The sequence below is a fragment of the Equus asinus genome, chromosome 13 (assembly GCF_041296235.1).
Source record: "Equus asinus isolate D_3611 breed Donkey chromosome 13, EquAss-T2T_v2, whole genome shotgun sequence".
Lineage (NCBI taxonomy): Eukaryota > Metazoa > Chordata > Mammalia > Perissodactyla > Equidae > Equus > Equus asinus.
The window spans coordinates 30,124,381-30,143,769 of NC_091802.1; the positions used below are offsets into that span (position 1 = coordinate 30,124,381).

General features: G+C 53.0%; 1 protein-coding gene across 21 annotated transcripts in view; it reads right to left on the reverse strand.

The window, feature by feature from the left end:
* MSI2 (musashi RNA binding protein 2) overlaps nucleotides 1–19,389 on the reverse strand; it is a 385,662-nt gene that overhangs the window by 16,897 nt on the left and 349,376 nt on the right. For 5 of the 21 annotated variants that reach the window (XM_070482944.1, XM_070482939.1, XM_070482938.1 and 2 more), the window contains exons 11-12: nucleotides 13,241–13,264; nucleotides 11,729–11,791 (exon numbers count right to left, since the gene is read on the reverse strand). In XM_070482944.1, coding sequence (XP_070339045.1) covers nucleotides 11,729–11,791; nucleotides 13,241–13,264 — 87 coding nt within the window. Of the gene's footprint in view, nucleotides 1–2,164; nucleotides 2,337–2,570; nucleotides 2,676–8,160; nucleotides 8,211–11,728; nucleotides 11,792–13,240; nucleotides 13,265–19,389 lie in introns of those variants that run through there. The other 16 variants (XM_044745662.2, XM_070482940.1, XM_070482946.1 and 13 more) reach the window with 6 other exon arrangements.

Sequence of the window (19,389 nt, forward strand, 5' to 3'; positions counted from 1 at the left end):
CCTAGTTTGGTCAACCCCACCCAAGGATGCAAATTTGACTATAGGCTCCTTTAATGATACACAATTCTGGAAATATTTCTGTCCCTCTCATGGCCCTCATGCATTAAAAAAATGCAGGACTGTTCTCAAATGCATCCCCACCAAGTTGCCTCGGAAGCCCCTGGCTTTCTCTCCAGTCAACTCCTCTCTGATCTTAAGGTACTGTCACTGTCACCCCTTTCATCCCCAATTAACAGGGATGGAGAACTCTGGAAACAGCAGCAATACAGAGCTACAGAGCTGAGTGGTCCCCAAGAACCCTGCAGTCTGAAATCTTTTGCCCAATATCACTCAGCCTGTCTGTGGCAGAAGCCAGACCGGAACCAGGTCTTCCAATTCCCTACTCTTCCTTCTATGCTCTCATGCCCCTTTTTGTTTTTTTTTAAAACTGCTTATCATCCTTATCTGATTAATCCATAAGGCAACTCCTCCCTTTATGAAGGGGAAGGGATTTAAGGGAAGCTTCTGAGCTGTTTCTGGCCCCAAGGCCAGGGCACAGGAAGCGGGGTGGGGGGCGGGCCAATCCCTGAACACTGCATAACCTTCCAGCAAGTCATTTCCAAGCCTGATTTATTTCTCTTCAAGCCCAGGTAGGAGGGAGACACTGAAATCTTGGGGGCTGCCTCAGTGGATTTAAAAGATTTATGCACCCGGAGCTGAACAATCTAGACCCAGAAAACTCAAACAACGTGGCCAAGGACACACAGCAAAACTGGACGAGGGGTTTCCTCCAACACTGGTCCATGCTTCTGGGTTTTGCTGTGTTTCTGTCTGGTCTTTTCTCTGGAGACTGGGATGATGCTGCCATACCCTTCCACCTGGCTCAGTGCCTAAGTGACCCCTACTCCAGGGCATCCTGGGTCCGGTGTGTCTGAGGCTGAGCCTTGTCTCTTCCCCAGCCAGGAAAGCCAACCCTTTGCAGGTCATAGATAGAAACAACTTCCACAAAGAGGGGAAAGCCGGACTGGGCAGCCTTCGCCTCCTACAGTAGGCTCCACCACAGGCACACAGGTTTGCACTAATTGTTTACCACAGACCTGGACAGACCATTTTATTAATATTAATAAGTAACCAGGAACAAAGGGCCCCTTTATTTTTAGCTTTCTCTAATTGCGTAGTAATTACTCATCTACAAAACAAATGAGACCCTGCTCGCGGTTGCCATGTTACCAGGAGCCCAGCCTCCTTGCAGGACGATTGGCCGAGGAGCCTGCTGCTCCCGCCTCCGGCCCCGCCCCACCACAGCTATTGGCCCAAAGCAAAGCCCCAGCAACTGGGCGGCCAATCCCGTCCCAGCCCTACGGCCTGGCTGCGTGGCCCAGCAACCTTCCAGATTCAGTCCTCACACCTCCCCGGAAGGGATGTTTACTCATCCCCATGGAGAACGTCTGTCTTGCCTGAAGAGGCCCTCCCTTGCTCCAACGCCTAGTTTCTTTAGGGCAGTGGCTAACTTCTTTCAGTCTTGTTTTAGCTGAAGGCTGCTTTCAAATAATTACCTTCAGAATGGCTCTCTTTTACCCAACCCCACCTCCTTGGGGCCTCCTTTGTCTGCCTTTGGTCTGAAAGGATTCAGGGACCAGAAACCAGATCAGAAATGTCAGCCAAAGCCAGACAGAACCATGACGTTAAGTCTGCAACAGCAGAAGCAAAAAATACATAGAATGCCTCCTGAGGCCTCTTGTAAATGATTTTGGGTTCTTTCCTTCCCGAAGGACATGGAGAACGGAGCTGACAGCAGCTGTGGGTTTTGGTTGACTGTATGTTTTAAAGGTACAGAGCTTTCCTGGGGCACGGAGGGCTGGTACGATGGAGCATCCCCTGACCGTGGCTGAGAGCAGAGATCCGACAGGACAGAACTGGGCACAAATCCTGTCTCTGCCACCTGAGACAAGCCATCGAAGCCACAGTTTTTAAATCTTTAAAATGGGAATGGGAACGACAGTGTTTACTTTATAGGGTTATGAGAATTAAACGGGATAAGGCAGGTGGGCCTATTGGCACTGTAGCTGGCTCACTCATAACACACGTGAATCATTATTAACATATTACTATTATCATTATTTTATTAAAATTGGCTGGGAAGCGTCTCTAGCATTCTATCCACCACTTGCAAGATATCCTTCCCTTAAGGGGCCTCCCAGGTGGGTGTGAATTTTGAGATGCTGGATGGAACCCTCCTATTCATGCCAGAGAGGGGACGTCATCGTGGCTCTCATCCTGGCAGATCCAATTCCAACAGCCCATCAGAGCTGTTCAAAAGCATTATTTGCTCACCTCCTGTTCTGCAGGATCCCAAGCTGGAAAGAGGAGACCTTTTTATTAATATTAATAAGCATCCGGGAACAAAGGACCCCTTTATTTTCTGCTTTAATTGCATAGTAATTACTCAACTATACTAAGAATGAGGCTGACTTTGCCTCCAGGAGGACTGATGGTTTACATTGTTGGGGAAGGCAGGCAGGCATCACTCAGATACATGCAAAACATCTTCCAAGGACTCAAAACCCCGCCTTTCATTCAGCAGAACTCACCAATCAGGAAGGAGACTGAGGACACAAGATCTTGCTGAGGAGCTAGAGCAAAGGAAGGGGCAGCCCAGGTCGGGTTAATCAGATGTGGCTTCCCGGTAGTCTGAGCTGGATTTTGATGGAGGGAGAGAAGACAAGGACCAAGGGAAATGGGCTGGCAGAAAGGATGGAGGTAGTGGCTGCCACAAGGGCACAGGAATGGCAACCAATAGCCCCAAGCAGGGAATGAATAACAATTTGTTGGCAGAAGCAAAGGTGAGTCACAGGAAACTAAGGCGGAGTCCCCGTGAAGGAGCGCCCTGCCCTCCGGTGTCTGCCTTTTGACTGCCTTGCTCCAGGTCACAAACTGAGCCCTGGACCTGGAGATTAGGGGTCAGGCTGTGCTCCGTGACCTGGTGGCTGCCAGGTCCATCTTCCTTAGTTGGTTCTGTCCTTACTGAGCTCCACTGCCAAAAAGAATATGAACCTTTCTCCCACCAATATGACTCTATCAACGCGGCTTCTCAGGCCTCCGGAATCTAGCCTGTCTCTACCTCTTTAAGCCTCTCTACCTCTTCATACCCGCACTGCCCATTAGAGAGCCTCCTGCTGTTCCCCAACCACTGGCCTGCTCATCCCACTGCCAACCTTTTATCCAAATTCTCTCACCTGAAATGTCCTCTCCCCTCCCAATCAAATCCTTCAAGGCCCACTTCAGGTCTTGCCTCCTGTCCAAGCTTCCTGCCTGCTGAGTGCTCTGACCACGCAGGAATCTAGTCTTACTGAAGACCCCCTCTTTCACTGATTGTGTGCTGCATCCTCCCGCAAAGACTGGGAGCTCACAGAAGGCAGAGACCACGCCTGAACTTCTGCCTCCTACCCCAGGCCCCAGCGTGACCTTGAGCCCAGAGTTAATCAGCTAATGGGGAAGAGCAACAAGTCCGCAGCACTTCTTACTGGGCTATGGAGTGTTTACAGTGTACACGAGTTGTCACTTGTCCCCCTGCCTTCAGTCCTGTCTTGTCTAACATACAACTCTGGTGTCAGGTCCTGGTGTCAGGCCTCTCCGAGGCTCCCAGTTGCTTGTGTGAATCCAGCCTCTTCAGCTTGGCACCAAGGGCCCCTGCTCTGGCTCTGCCCCGCTCTCCACCTTTATCTGCTGCTGCCCTGCCACTGCATTTTATTCTCCAGCTGGAGTGACCCATTGGCAGGGTTTCAGATTCAGTCTACTGAACTGGGCTCCAGTAGCTTTGCACATGCTGTTCCCTCTGGCTTCCTGGGGAGCTCCTTTTTGTCCTTGAAAAGTGGAAACCTTCCCTGACTTCCCAGACAAAGCTAATCACATCCTCCTGTGCTCCTTCTGGCAGTGGGCTTATGGCATCATATTGTAAGTACCTGTGAGCCTCCATGCTAGGCTGGGAGGTCCTCGAGGGCAGGGACGGTGCTCTGTTTTCACGATGAACATCCAGGGCTGTGGTGGCATTCACTGCTTGTCTATCCAGCATCAGTCTCCCATTCCCCCTCTTAGCAGCACCCAGATTTTCCTTTGGAAATCCATCCTTCTCCCACCAGTTTAGAGGGGGATGGATCCTACCCTCAGTGATTGGCTCTCTAACCTAAGCCTTAGCCAAGCAGCACAAAGCTCTGGACTCTCGCTAGAATTCTGGACTATCTGATCCCCTCTTCTTCCAGACAGGGTGGTGCGAAGCAGGGAACTGCTACAGCCATTTTGCCACCATAGGAAAACCAACATAAAGGCAATATGGAAACGAGGAGGGCAAAGCTCAGAGAACAGCAGGAAGAGAGCCCTGAACAGTCCACACCTGAAGCCCACTCTTCTACAGAGGTTCCAGGAAGTCAGGCAATAAATCTCCTTTACTATTTAACCATGCTGAGTTGGGTTTTCAGATACAGTCCAAAGCATCCTGATTCAAGGCTTAGGACAGTGCCTGCCATATAAAATGATTATTAGTCTTGTTATACACTTAATAAATATCTGCTGAATTAAACTCCATGGCAGATGTACCCTGGGCCCAGTTCTGAAATCTACATCTGAAAGGTCAGACTGTGAGGTCTTGGAGCCTGAGTTCTTGGTTGACATAAAGCTGGCAGCTGAGGCTGCTGGGCTCTCACAGAGCTTCCTGCACGTGCAGGGCATTTGGGCGGCAGGTGAGTCCTTCATGAACAAACACAGCTCTTCTACAGAGCTATTTTAAGGTGGCCAAAGACTAGGGTTCAAGTCTAAGGTTCTTTATCCTTGACCAAAGCCTTGCTCCCCAGATAACCAGCTGTGTGACTTCAGATAAGTCACATAACCATTCTGCAGCCCAGCTTTCCCATAAAAACAAACAAACATGTAAAACAAGGCCAAAACGTCTGTCTTCCTGCCTGTCTCATGGGGTAGACAGGACACAAGGAACCACAATGCACCTAGGTGTGTGCTCCTTTGATGAGCCTCACCAACATGTGAGTTCACCAGCATTCGGGGCCCCCCAGACCCTGAAGTGCCCCCACCCAGCCCAGGGTGCAAGGGGGAGTCCCTCTGCCCCTCTCTGCTGTGCCCTACATGCTCTTATGGAGCTCCCAAGGGTGTCAGCACACTTTCCGTCGCTCCTCCAGACCGCAGGGCCTGGGCTCCTGGGCCAGCGCAGAGCGTGGGCCAACCAGCTCAGGGGGCCCAAGGTGCCACCCGCTGAAAAGAATTCCACTGATTTAAAAGACCATTAACATTCCCCCACGCCTTTCACTTCAGGATTAACTTCTACTTAGGTCTGGGCTTCAAGGCTAGTCACTAATTGCACTAGAGTTGATTTATCAAGTGCATGGTATTTCTATTACAAAAGTATTGATCAGAGTTGATGCATTTTATCCTCAACAGGGTTGGTCCAAAAGCCCTTGGAAAACGAATGAAGCTGAGGTCAGCGGCAGGCGGCTCTGCACATTATTATAAATTCACTGGGGTTATTGAAATCCGATGCTGGACTGTTTACGGTGAGAGTCTGGGCTCTCCCAGAAATGAAGATTTTAATGACAAACTGAGAAACGAGGTGCCCATCCCCAGAACACAGTGCTGTGGACTGGGATATATGTGTTTGGGGAAGGTCTTTTGGGTAAATCTGGCTGGTCCTAACGGGTCACAGATTTGCTCTCCTTCTGGGCTGCTGCCCTGGCTCTATCCCAGCGAGGGGGTGTCCCCATGACCCTACCCATAGAGGGGCCATCTTGGGGTCACAGCCCCCAGAGGACGCTTGCGGCTAGCACAGGGAGGCTGGGTGGGAAAGCAGAGACGACCACACGGCAGCTGCCCTTTCTCCACATCGGATGCTGCTGATGGAGGCGCAGGAAAAGCCGTCTTCAGAAATGAAGGCACCACACTGATCTATTTTCCTTCTTTAATGAAGCTGACGGCACCAGAAACAATGCTTCCTAGGAAACAGGGGGCAGGAATCCAGATTCTCAGGCCACTGAAGGCAAGAAGTGTTAGTGCCTTTCCATCCCTTGGTGCCTGGCACAGAGCAAACCTTCAGTACGTCTTGTTGAAAGCAACACCGGGAACCCTAAAGCTTGAGCCACAACTGAGGCAAGCAATTGCCAGATCCCTCCAGCAGCTGGAAGACAGTGTGGGGGACACTATCGTTAATGCCCCTCAGCCCCGAACACATGTGAGGCAAAGAATGTCACTGGGTCCAGGGAAAATATCCCAACCTGGGTGGGGTGGACACGGCTGCTTCATGAGATCTACTCTCCTCTGCAAAGCATTTTCTTTTATGGTTCAAGTTAAACTATTTATTCTATCCCGCGACCTGAATTTTACTTTTGCTCGTTTTACCTACTAGAACTGAAGAAACTCATAGGACATCCAGCCACAGGGCGCAAAGCCATTTCCCCAGCAGAGCCACATGTAGGATTTAGGATCTTCTGTTCTCTCTGCCTTCTGTCCCACCCTCCTCTCCTGCTCCCTGGCCTGGGTCAATCTGCAGCTTCAAGAGCCCCAAAGCCTGAGAGTTCCAGCCACTTCCCTCTGCCACTCCCCCACGCTCCCCAAGAAGGCCAAGTCTGAATGACAGCTCCTCCCAGACTTCCCTTCCTGGGCCTTGGGGCCCTCATTCTGTCTGGCGGCTGACTAGCCTGCTCACATTCAATCCTTGCACCCCAACTGTGCCATTGACTTCCACAGCACCGCTTCTCTCCATGGAGCTACCATTTCGCTCTGTTACTTCATACTCTTTTGGGGGCTTCATGGACTCTGTGACTTCCTGGGCTTCTGTCTCCCATAATAGGTAACTTGCACTCTCAAGGTTCAGATCCTGCCTGTGTCCTCCAGCAGCAGTGGGCCAGAGCCACCAACCAGCCTGACTTAAGGAGCAGGTCCCAGGGACAAGTGCTACTTCACTTGCCATCAACTTGTAAAGATCTGAGACCTCTGGGACTCCCTTATGGCTTGTCATCCTAATTGCAGGGCAGACAGTGCGTCGAGAGACGACTGACTGCACATGCCCCTGAGCAGAGGGCAAAGGCAGCAGGACTGGGGAGTCTTCCTGGGGAGAGGGAGGAACACTGTGGCCTCCTCTCTGAATGTTTCAACCCTCCCCACATCCTTTCATGCCCCTCCCATGGGAAAGCTACGCCAATAATCTCCTTACTGGGAATGTCACCACTCTCACCCTACTGCCCCCCACTCCGTGGAGAGCTCATCTAAAGGCATCTCCCACCTCCACCAACTGTGAGAACAAATGCCGACCTACACTAGGACCAACTGCGTCCCCAGCCTGCAGACTGAGGTCTTAAGATCTTAATCCCCTTCCCTACCGGATCTCATTTCCCCTCCGCCCCAAGGAGGAGACCATGCAGACAGGGCTGCCAGGGCTGTATCCTTGAAGGGCTGGATGTGAGCTGGCAAAGGACTCAAGGAGCAGAGGAGCCTCGGAGGGGCCTTGCTGGCAGGCCTCAAGAAATAAGGAATGAACTGCTCTGTTCAAGAATCACATGAGGACGACAAAAACAGAAGAACTTTAAGACTCCTTCCCGTCCTGGTTCTGTTCTCTTTCGCTATCGCTGGACACTATGGACAGAGATCTCAGCTGGGAAGAAGGCTAGAGCTGAGGGTGGTGACCCAGTTCTGGACCGGGGGAGCAGGGAGTGTGAGGGGAGGTGGTGGTGGCTGATGGCGAGAACATGGATCCAAGCCCCTCTGCAACATTGAAAACATGGAGCCCCCTCTCTTCCTGGTGCCCCAGGCTATCCTTCAGACAGCCGCGCTGTGCCGAGCTGTCGGAGGCCCTGTAATATCAACTCAACAATGCATGTTCCACAACTACAGCTACAGCTACCAGGACATCTACCACAGTGCATGCATTTAGTTCAGTCCCACAGATACATACAATCTAAGAACAGGCAGGGGAGGTGTGAAATGTTTTACTGGACAACAGGTGTTTTGGAGTTGTAACTAATAAAAAAAAATTGAAAACGAAAGTGTACAAAAAAAGACATTTCTCGAGAGTTGGATATGAGTTTGTTTCTTGAACTGTTTGATCTGAACAAGCAAAAACATGCAAACCAGCTGGTACTAACAGGAAGCTGGACACTGAGAGAGGATTAATAGGTGTGGACAAACCTTCCCGCTGAGCGTGCTCAGAAGAGTGTTTGAGAGGAGGTGTGCAGATCCTAGTGTAAGAGAGGCGGGAAAGGATGCCTCAGAGACACTCTCTCACCGCAGCCCCAACCAAGCAAGAGAAAAGACAACAGAAACATAACTCTCACACTCACCACCATGTCAGGAGCTCACGTTACTAGATTGGAATAAAGCTGGCAAGTATAAAGTTCAGTAAGGGGTCCTGGCTGGGGCCGGAGATGGGCGGGGGTGGGGGGGGGCAGGGGGCTCAGAAGCTCTAAGATTGATACACGGACCCCCCCGTAATGTCACCTGGAAATAAAGTAGCCTGAAAATTCGAACCATTCCCCTCACCTGTTGGGGGAGTCATTTGCCAAACTGGACTTAGGTTTGGGTGGGACATGATGGGGCCACTGGAACTCAATGAATACGATCAAAATAAACAAACAGAGTCTTGACTGAGCACAAGAAAAGATGACATTTCAAACTACCGGGTGGAGGTGAAAGAAAAGTGACCACTGATAGTGAAGTTATCTAGGAGTCGGCAGGGACCTCCCCTGGCGGGTCCCCTGAGCCCTGCTCCCCTCAGGACCTGGGCGAATTAGGAAAAGGTGGGCAGGCTGGCCCAGAGGAGTCGGCTGAGGTGGGCGCAGAGCTCAAGGCCCCCTGGACCTCCTACCTGACACCATAGCCCTGATGATACAACTTGCCAACCTGAGCAAAATCGAAGCTGCTTCCGACCCCACGGCCCTCAGCAGGTGCTTCCGCCTCCGGAAGCTCCCCCAGTGCATCATAATGGAAGGAAAAAACCAAACAAAACTGTGGAGCTAGACAAAAATGAAAGACCAAAAAAGGGCCTTCCATAGGATGCCTACTGCCTAAACCAAGCCTGAGAGCCCTGAGAGCAGAGGCTTCCTTTCCCATTGTTCTGACTCCCTGCCAGGCTCAGCACGGCACCAAGCTCAAGGTTGGTACACCACAGCATCTCCCTGAACCAGCTTCTCCCTATAAGGGAATGCGATTTGAACTAGTGATGCCCTCCAATAGCCGAGGCTGCTTGCTCTTGTTCGGGAGGCTGAAGGAGTATCCTCGTCCCCTGGGAGGAGCTGGGATGGGGGCGCAGGGTTGCAGGAGTGGGTGAAGGTAGAACAGGGCAATGAGCCCTCAATGAGCTACTGCTGGCCTGGGCGGATGTACAAACCCAAACACATCTGTGTGGCCCTCTCACATACATGCCAGATGCCACCGAGGGGCCACTGCAACAGGCAAATAATTAGCCATCCTGCCAGGCTCAGAATCCAGGTCATTTTCTAGAGGAAGGGAGGGGATAGTCTTTACAGGCCAAAACGCACTAAAAGGAAGACAGGCAGAGATCCTCTTTCCCCAGCCTTGTACCCTGCTGCAGGTCCAAAGTGGGCTTAGGGGGTGTGGGCCGGGTTACCCTGTCTACAGGCGGACAGGTGTCTGCCAGCCCCAGCGGAGTTCAGACTGCAGCAGCCCAGTCTAGCCATCGCCCTTGGGCACACCCCAGCCCTGTCCCCAGGCAGCACTGCGGGTTGCCCTCTAGCTTCCTGACCAAGCTTGCACCCCAGGGGACGGGCACCTCGGAGGTGAGGATTTACTCCTTGCACTAACCCAGGCTGGTGTGGGGCAGGTGGTCAGGGAGCACACTCCTGAATAGAATTCACTAACAGTGCAGCGATGAACATGGCTGACCCAGAACGGCCTGTGGGAGACTTGGCTCCCGATGGAAATGGCTACAAATAAAACACCACTGAGCCTGAAACAAAAAGCGTGGTTGGAGATGGCTCTGATCTTCAGGGTTAGGAGTTAGAGGGGATGGGTGGGGCTCCCGCCTGGCTCTGGGGATCTGTGAGAGAGTGGGGGTGGTGGAAGGGGGCACAGACCATGGGGAGACCACTCTCAGACTCGCAAAGAACCCCATGCTGCCCTTTAAACTTGCCATGGAGTCAAGGAGAGTGGGGTGGGGAGAGAGGCAGGGTTAATTTTGGGTTAAAGTTTAGTTTCATAATCCAAGTTATCATAGGAAAAAAACTGAATGGAGAAAACAACAACCAACAACACTCAAAAATCTCAAGAGTTTCCTTTCTGTCGTCCCCCCACCAGGCACAGGTAGGGCAGAGGCTCGTTTATAATGATACCAAACAGCGCTCAAGTTAAAAAACCAAATGGCACGGGGAGACACGAGGCAGCTGTGCACCCCGCCCTGGGCAGGGGGGACTAAGGGACACTGGCCAGAGGGCAGATGAGGCCTTGGAGGCCAGCCAGGACAGGCAGAATCCCACTGAGGATGGGCGCCCAGCTCTCCAGACCTGCCTGCTGGTCTGCCCAGCTCTCTGGCAAACTGCCCCTCAGCAGCCCCCGGAGAACTCCCTGGGCCCCTCCAAACCAATTCTCAGGGGTGATTCCGAGGAGAGGATCCTTTGTAGCTTGAGGCAGTGCCAGTTTGCATGGAACGGATTTTTACTGACGTTTCTAATGGGCCTCACTGTGCCAGTTTCTTATCACCGAGGGTTTGGGTTTTTGGCAATCACCCTCTGGGCTTTTAATGCCCCATTTCCTGGTGCCTCGCAGACACCTCCCTCCCCCCGCGCGAGTCCCGGTACATTAAACTAATCTCTTTTCTGGGTGCACCAGCACCCTGTGCACAGGGTGTGGCAGGAGAGCCGCAAACCATGGTCACTCAGTTTAGGAAGAGCAGGGGCCTCTCCTGGGCGGGGGGTGAGGGGAGCCCAGCACACAGCAGAAGCCCTCCTTGTTAGGAAGCCTGTGAGCATCTGCAGGAGAGGGACAGAAGGCCCCAGTGCCAGCCTGACCCCATAGTGCTGCTGGGAAAGCGTTCCCACCTCCCTGGAGGGGTTCCAGACCTCCTAAAAGGTTGGATTTGGAAACCAAACGACAGGGGCCACCTCATGGGACAGAACATCCCGATTCCCTCGGCGGCTGGAGCCCAGGAATGCTCTGCTCTTTGCTAAGAAGAGAGTGTCCGGGATGCCATAGGGGTTTTGGGAGGCAGCAGCTCCCTCCACTGAGGTCAGGGTTGGCCCCACTTCTGGCCTTCACAAGCTCTGGGGGTTTAGCCGATCGGCAAGCCGACCTGCCAGGCGCAGCAGGAACCGAGAGGGCTGGCTGCTCCGAGGGCGGTAGTGCGTGGATGGGCTCTGAGCTTCCCTCTCACAATTGAGACCTTCTCTGGCTGGCTCAGAGAGCCGAGGGAGGGAGGCCGGTTAACCAGCCCAAGCCAAGGAGGGAAATGACCACAGGCGCCCTGAAGCCGGCCATCAGGTGAAGGGGCCAACCAAAGTCAAAAAGAAATTCATGTTTCTTTTTTCAATGAGGGAATAACAATCTGTTTGGTTTGTGGTCCTGGGACTGACCCCCCTGGGAGCTGCCCTGGGTGGCAGGGCATCGCCCGTGCCTTCCTGCCCCCCCCCTCCGGGCTGTGGTGAGAGGAGTGGACAGACGCAGCCACACAGATCCAACAGGGCCTTTACCTTCCCCTGCACACTGGGGCATGCCTGGGAGCCGCCTGTCCCGTACACCTTCCTACCTGATCCTCTTGCTGCCGCCACCGCTGCTGCTGCCACTGGTCCGTATGCCGCTGCTGGGAAGCCTGGCAGAGAGAGAGAGAAGCTGGAGTCAAGGAGGGACCCTGGAAAGGGCCACGGACAGACCTGTCTCACCAGCCTCACTCCCCCTACCCCTCCACAAAAAGACAGGAGTGGAAAGGCATCCCCACCGGGCAGCTTTGGGAGGGACACAGGTCAGTGGCTCTCAGGCTCCTGGAAGGCACAGCATCTTTAGGTGTGTTTGATTCTCACACATTTGTCACCCCGGAAACTACTTCTAGAAGGCACATCAAGATAATTCCAGAGGATTAGGAGGAACGTCCCTGGAGAACCAGGGCGAGCTCCCTGATGCACCTGCACCCTGCACTGACACCCCGTGATTCCCCAGCGCCTGTCCAGAGCAGGACCAAGAACGGCTGGCTCGCCTGCAGGGATCCTGGCGGAGTGGGCAGCCCTGCGCCACAGGCAGGAGGCCCTTGGGACGGCCTCTTAACAGAACAGGCACCTTGGCCAGGTGACGGCTTAACTCCTGCCATTCCCCGAAGGCTCTGCAGGTTTGCTTGACCACCCTAACTCCAGACTTTGTCCAAACTTCACGTCAGCAGTGTCACAGCCCCAGGCCTAAGGGCGAAGCATTCTGCAGGGCCCGCTGACTGCATCCGCGTGAAGCCAGCTGTGGGAGGGCGTGTGGGACCTACGTGGGGGAGCCCTGTGGCTTGCTTTGATCTCTCTCAGCGTTTCAACTTCATGAGGCACAATCAGGGGCATTCAGCTCTGCCTCCTCTGCCTGAGCTCCATTGTCCCGCTCAAGCCGGCAGTGAAGGTCTCCTAAGGGTCTTGATCCAGCCCTTGTGCTATCTAAAAACTTCCTGATCAAGGCTTGTGCTGTCCAATAAGGCACATGGCAGCAAGGCTGTCCCAGCAATGGGACTAAAAGTCAGAAGGACAAGGTGACCCAAGGTGGCTGCAGAATGTCCAGGTGAAGGAAGAGGTGGGTGAGTCCCCTCCTCTGGACTTTTCTTGGCCACTAGCATGTGCACACACAGCCACGCACTGGGACACACACACACAGACACTCTCCCACGCACGTGAAATGACCTCTCTCTGCCATTCGGCCAGACACTGGGAGACCTGATCCCAAGACCCATTTCCAATGACTGCGGTTTTAAATGATGTGCCAGAAGCCAGCAGCAAACAACAAACAGCCCAACAGAGCTGCTCAGCTTTAGCCATTGAGCCTTCCAAATAAGGAAATGCTACAGGACAGAGGGGGGACTCATGCACCGTGGTGGGCAGGGAGCGGAGGAGGAAAGAAAGGACAGAGAGAGCCATCCCCAAACACAGCGAACTAGAAGCTCACTAAACTCTAAGACTATTGTCCTAGCTACAATGAACTACTGGGGAGAAGGTGGCGAGGAGAAGTTCAAAAGGGAACAAGCTATTCTAAAAAGGTCAGGCTAAGCTACTTAAAATGCCAATGAAAAGAGACATACTTGCATTTAAATATGGTAATAGGGCTGTTGAAGGGGGAAAAAGAAAGATCCAGGTGAAATAAATGTATACGGTCTTCCCTGGCTGCTGGGATGGGTCTCCCAGCGCACGCCTGGAGGCTGTTCCCTCCCCCCGGAGGGGGCAATGGACCCTGCCGGAGACCAAGGAAGGGACTTCCCCACCAAGTCCTCTCCCCATTTCTTCCAGGCAGGATCTAGATTTCTGAAGATGTGGTGCTGGCGCAAAGTGCTGAAGGAAAATAAGGAAGAAGTCAAGTTATTTCTCCCTGTCCCAGGCTCAGTACACTAGCCTCCGGCTGCAGGCCCAGAGCAGGGCTCAGGGCACCTGAAGGAGCTGCAAGTGGGAGAGGAGGAAAGCGAGGTCAAGTTATTCTTTTGTACTCTCTCACCCTGTACTTGAAACAGAAGGTTTCCTTGGAAGCACAAAAAGGTGCATGGTGGGAAAGGTAGGGAGATAGAACTGGGGGAGGGAAGTTTAGTCAATAAAAAGATTTTTAACAAAAGGTCTATTTTCTGGAGTTGAGCACATTTTGGACAAAAAGTCCAAGAGAAAGAGAAAGAAAAAAAACTTATCCAAGAAAGGAAATCCATTATCCTTAATCTTAGATAAAGGCTCCTGCTGGAGACTGAGCATCAAACACTGCTAAGGACTGGAATTTAATCTCAACCATCAAAACGGGGCCAAGCAGAGTGACAGGTGTGAGAAGAGGGGCCGGGGGAGGAGAGCCACCCAGTCTGCCCCTCACAAGGCATCGGCCAGCTGACAGCCCTCACGGCATAGCTCCATGGTTGCCACCCCCACACTGCATCCGAGACACCAGGGCCACGGCCCCCACAACCCACTCTCGCCTTCTTGGGAATCTCCAGGAGGGGAGGAGGTTGCGCCGCACTAGCATCCTGCACAGGCCTACCCTCTTGGCCCACTTCCCCAGTTCCCTGCCACCCGCTCCTGTCCTGTTAGGCTGTCCAGCCTCACGAGTCACCCCAAATACGTTCTCCAGATGACCTGGTGGATAAACCCCCGATGCTATTTCCAGGGACAACAGGCTCTCGTTGGTGTCTGGGCTTGTGGGGGATGGGCACGCACAGATCCAGGAAAAGCGCACCTGCGTGTGCATGTCTGTGTTTGTTGGGGGTGGCCTGGGTGAGGCTGTCAGAGGCCAGAGAAGCATCATGACCCTGGCCTAAAGCTGTCCTGACGGAGAGCAGCCTGTCTTCAGGACAGCAGGAGAGACCTGAAGACCAAGAGGCTCCAGTATGTAGACCATGGTGACAAGGAGCCTTCTTGGGGCAGGACCTGGAGGAGCTGCAAGTGCAGGGAGGAGAAGCCTTGCAGGCTCCTGGTCCTGTTTTCAGCACTTCTCTCCAGGCCCTGAGGAGCCAGGGGTCACCTGTGGCAGGCTACCTCCTTGGGGAACCTCTCTTATCTTATTTTGGAAGGGACAGGAGGTCTGGGATGCCAAGGAGAGAACTGCCCAGGCAGGGGGTGTTCAGGGGAAGACCGAGGGGGATTAGGCAGAAGCTCTGGGAGGGCTCAGGGCTTCTCGCTGGGGCTGAGGCTCAAACACAGCTGTGGCAGAGCCCCCTGGGTCATGAGCGCCCATGGCTGCCCTAGCACCCACTGCCCAGAGTGGGAGAGGACACCCTCCCCGTGCTGCTGGGAATGTGGAGAAGGGGTCCCTCCTTGACACAGCCTGCCTGACCAACGCATGCAGGGGGCAACCAGGCTTCTCCTTGTGAGAAGGTTAGCACAATAGCTAAGCATACAGACTTGGAGTCTGTGTGGGTTTAAATCCTACCTGAGGCACTTACTAGCTCTGTGACTTTGGAAAAGTTACTTAATCTGTCTGTGCCTTAATGTCTCCATCTGTAAAGACAACCACGGACGGACGGTATTAGTGTGGGATTAATATATGCAAAGTGCTTAGACGAATGCCTGCCAGGGAGTAAGCTTAAATGGGTGTTAGCTGTCATGCTGATGAGGCCTATCAGGTCTCTGTCCAGCCAGCAGCCCTGCCTTTTGACTCTCCCCCGCACAGGGCTGTGCCACTTTCTCCATGGTGGGCTACACGGTTAGATGGTCAGCACACAGGGAGTCTGAATTCCTGATAACAGCGGTCTGTAATCCTTCCTAACGCCCCCACTTCACGGTGTCATTTTAGTGAGCTAAATTTCCATAGCTCAAATTAGAACATGCATTCTGTTCAGCTCTAACAACTACTTGGCCTCGCGGGCAGACACGACCCCAGCCTTCTAATACTTCCCACTTCTTGGTAGTAAATCCAGCAGAAAGGAGAAAACCATTTTGAGATAAAATCTCTGGGCCTGAGAGCGACAGGTGACCTACCTGGGAATTGTATTAAGGATGTGGTGTGCTCTTCCTGTTAGAGACCCCTGCATTCAGAGCGAGGACGCTGGGGCACAGAAGAATGAAGCACTAATGGTGGAATTCCAGGCATGGGCAGGTAGGAACTGCCACAGTTTAATAGCCATCAGACCCAAAGACCCAATCTCGCTCGTCCGGAGCTCCTCAGCCCACTGGGCTTGGTGTCAAAGCCCGGCCTCCAGCCCTGGCCGCCCCTGCCTTGCTGTGTAACTTGGGCACAGTGCTTCCCTTTTCTGGGCCAGGGGTAAACAGCTCCTCTCCATGTCAGACCAGATGATCTCGGAAGTCCGTCACCTCTGACCTGACCTAAGCCTGTCTTCCTGAGTAAGAGGACAACACACCCCAGGCCTTCCGTCCCTGGAAAGCAGTGCCACTGGGGTTGGCACTAACACTTTCTGGGGTTAGTAACTCATCTAAACAAAAGCTGTCGCCATGCCACTGACAGTGAATGAGATGCTTTTTTGGACTTTTCGGGGCTGTGAGACTTTATTGCAAATTAGAAGTCAATGGCACTTTTCCTTTTTGAGAATTATATGACACCACACCTACTTTTTACTGCTTTTGTGGCATTGACTAGTTTCTGCCTTATCTAAGCAATTATTTTTACATGCACGTCTTATTTTTCTTGCTGGATGACAAATTTTTCTAGGGCAGGACTAAGTCACATGTTCCACTTAGGACCCAGCCCAGAGTCTGCCCCACAGAAGATTCTTGTGGAGCATCAGCTGGCGATGGTCAGGATGCTCTGATGTGGCGTGAGAGCCAGTGCTGGAGCCACTGCTCTGGCACCCTGCAGCTGGGAGGCAGTGCCGCCTGCACTTTCGCTGTCTCTCCACACCCACGATCCTCCACCCCCGGGGGCAGCACACTCAAATGCCCAGAGGAGTGGGCCAGGAGCACAGTCGACCCAGCAGAGGGCGCCAGGCTATGGCCAATGGGAGCGCTCTGCCCTAACGCACTGACCCTCACCGCTGGTTGCCCACTGGAACCACCTGGGGAGCTTCAACAAATGCTGAGGCCTGGGTCCCCCCCCTGGAGATTCTGATTTATCCAGTCTGGGGTGCAGTCTGGACAGTGGGGCCCTTAAACGCTTCCCAGGTGGTCCCAGTGTGCAGCCCAGGGCTCGAACCTTCGGTTTAAAGGCTTTCAGAATTTTTAAAAAGTGAAATTGCAGCGCACATCTGTACAGCCTGTCACCCAATACCTTGAGGAAGGAAAGGCCCTCCTGAGAACACGGTGGTGGATCTCATTCTTGGGATCACCTCCTGTGAGATCCACTGCAGGGTCTCCATCCAGACCAGTGGGTCTCGATCCTGGCTGGGGGAGTTTAAGCAACAACACACAACAGAGTCAGGTGGGGGCCCACGTCTCTATCTTTGAAAGGCCTTGCAGATGATTCCGATGCATGCTGGAGGCAGAGAACCCCTGATTTAGAGGAAACCTTGGGGTGTCCTTAGCTTTTAGCAGACACTGAAGGGCACTGCAGTCTTGTCTGCTGCAGGGTATTATGTCCCGCGCCTCCTTCTCTGCGTCCTTTCTCCTTCCCAGGATGAGCAGATGCTGGTCCGGGAGTGCACTGTCTGGGACACGGTGCTGGCTCAGTCAACACTTATTTCTGTGACCTTGGATGAGTCAGTGGGCCCCTCTGTGCCTCTCACAAAAAGAAGAGATGAGAGAATTCTGCGGTTCCTTATGGCTCCAACAGGCTGTGATTTTGAGGGGAATCTTTACAAAACATTCTTTGTAATGTGCATTACCATCCCCAATGGTCCATTAGGAAAGACCGTTTTCCCTCTGTTGTGCTTGTTTAAAGCACTCTCCACTCCTTGCCCAGCACGCCTGCATCGCCCCCACCAGCAATTTCCATGATGGTCCAACATTCTTGGCTAAACCCAACATTGCTTTACTGAATCAAACACTAAAAAATAAGCATCCAAAAGGAGAAACTGTCACCCAGAATGTAGGAAACGTGTCCTAAAAGAGTTTAGAAATGCCACCATCTGTCATCTGGCTGGCCCAGGACTCTCTCCACCTCCTGGCAGGCCTGCCTGGTGTGACAGGGCTAGTGCTTTTACAGAAAATCCATAGCTTTTTCTTCTGGGCATCTATGTCTTCTGGACAGGGAGAGAGTGGTGGCTTACAAGGGAGTGAGGGGGAAAAAATGAGGCTGATGCATTTTTGGAGTGGGAGGACCCAGGGGTTCAAAACAGAGGGCCTGAAGGGGAGGGACACATTTATATGATCAAACTGTAAAACTGTGCTTTGAAGGAAGCTGATCCACGTCCGTTTGAAAAACCCCAAGTCTCTGGCATTCAAAATAGGAATCTGATTTACACAAGCCTTTTTAGGAGCAAGGCTGACATTCCCCGAGGATACCAATAGCATCATTCCCACAGAGGCCCCTGGACAAAGGACAGGGCTGGGAGCTTCTGCTGGGAGCAGGGGTGCTAGAGAGAGTATGGGCTGGAAACCCCTCGCCCTCTGCCAGGAAAACGACAGTCACTTGGAACCTGGCTAATGTCCCTCCGGAGAGGAAGGCAAAGGGGCCAAATGAGAAGGCCAGGCCTGCCACCCTGCCTGGTGAGGGGGCCACAGCCTGCGCCTGGGCCTGGATTATCCTCGTTGCCAAAGGGAGGTGAGAGGCTCTGGGGTCATGAGCCCCAAGGGTGTTGGTACTCACAGCAGAGGGAAGGCACAAAAACTGCCCCAAATAACTTTGAATGCAATTGCTGTTTAGCTTAATTTTTAAAATCTATGTAACTCATCAGACGTTTCAATGGAGACGAGGGAAGGTGTGCTGCCATACTGAACCTTGGTGAGCTTCTATAAGGTTCTGTTGCCAGAGAGTCTCTGCTCCGGGGAAAGGGATAGGGGAAGCATAAAACAGGAAGTCAGGGAGCATCCTTTGGAAACAACGAGAAAATTTCCAGGAGAGACAAGCGCAGACCCAGGGTGCCCCGAGGGGAGTGGATGTGCATTTGCCTGCCAATTCCTTCTAACTTGGAGGTGCTCAGGGAGCAAAACAGAGTGCCTGCCGCCACCGTGCCCCAAAGACCAGGAGGAGGTCTGCCACCCCCCACTCACCCCCTTGACACTTTGCAGCTTCTGCCCTTCTCCTTTGGGAATGATTCTGCAGCTAGGGAGTGGCCCCTGGTCTCAAGCCCGACCGGGCTCCAGCTCAGAGCATGGAGTCGAGGGCTGAGGAATGAGAGCAGCAGGTGCTCAGATGTGCCCATGGGCCCTCTGGAGTGGGGACTTTCATCCACCTTTAGCGGCTCTAGGCCCACAGCTGGCATTCCACAGCAATTCCCCCAGCCTCCCTCTTCCGGAGGCATCATTCTCAATGCAGGCTGCACACTGGAGTCCCCTGGGGAGCTTAGAAAAATACTGATGCCTGGGCCCTACCCCCAGAGGTTCTGAAATACAATCAAGTGCCAAGTAATGACATTTTGGTCAATGATGGATGCTCGTCCCCTAAGATTAGTACCATACAGCCTAGCTGTGTAGTAGGCTATACCATCCAGCGTGTAAGTACACTCTATAATGTTCACTCAGTGACGAAACTGCCTGATGACGCGTTTCTCAGAACGTATCCCTGTCATTAAGTGACACACATGACTGTTCTGTCTAGGTACAGCCCAGACAATGGAAACTTTCAAAGCTCCCCAGGGGATGCCAAAGTTGAGAACACAGCTTTAGGCTCTGCTCTGCTTGCTCAGGTCCTGGGGCTCTTCCAGGAGGCAGG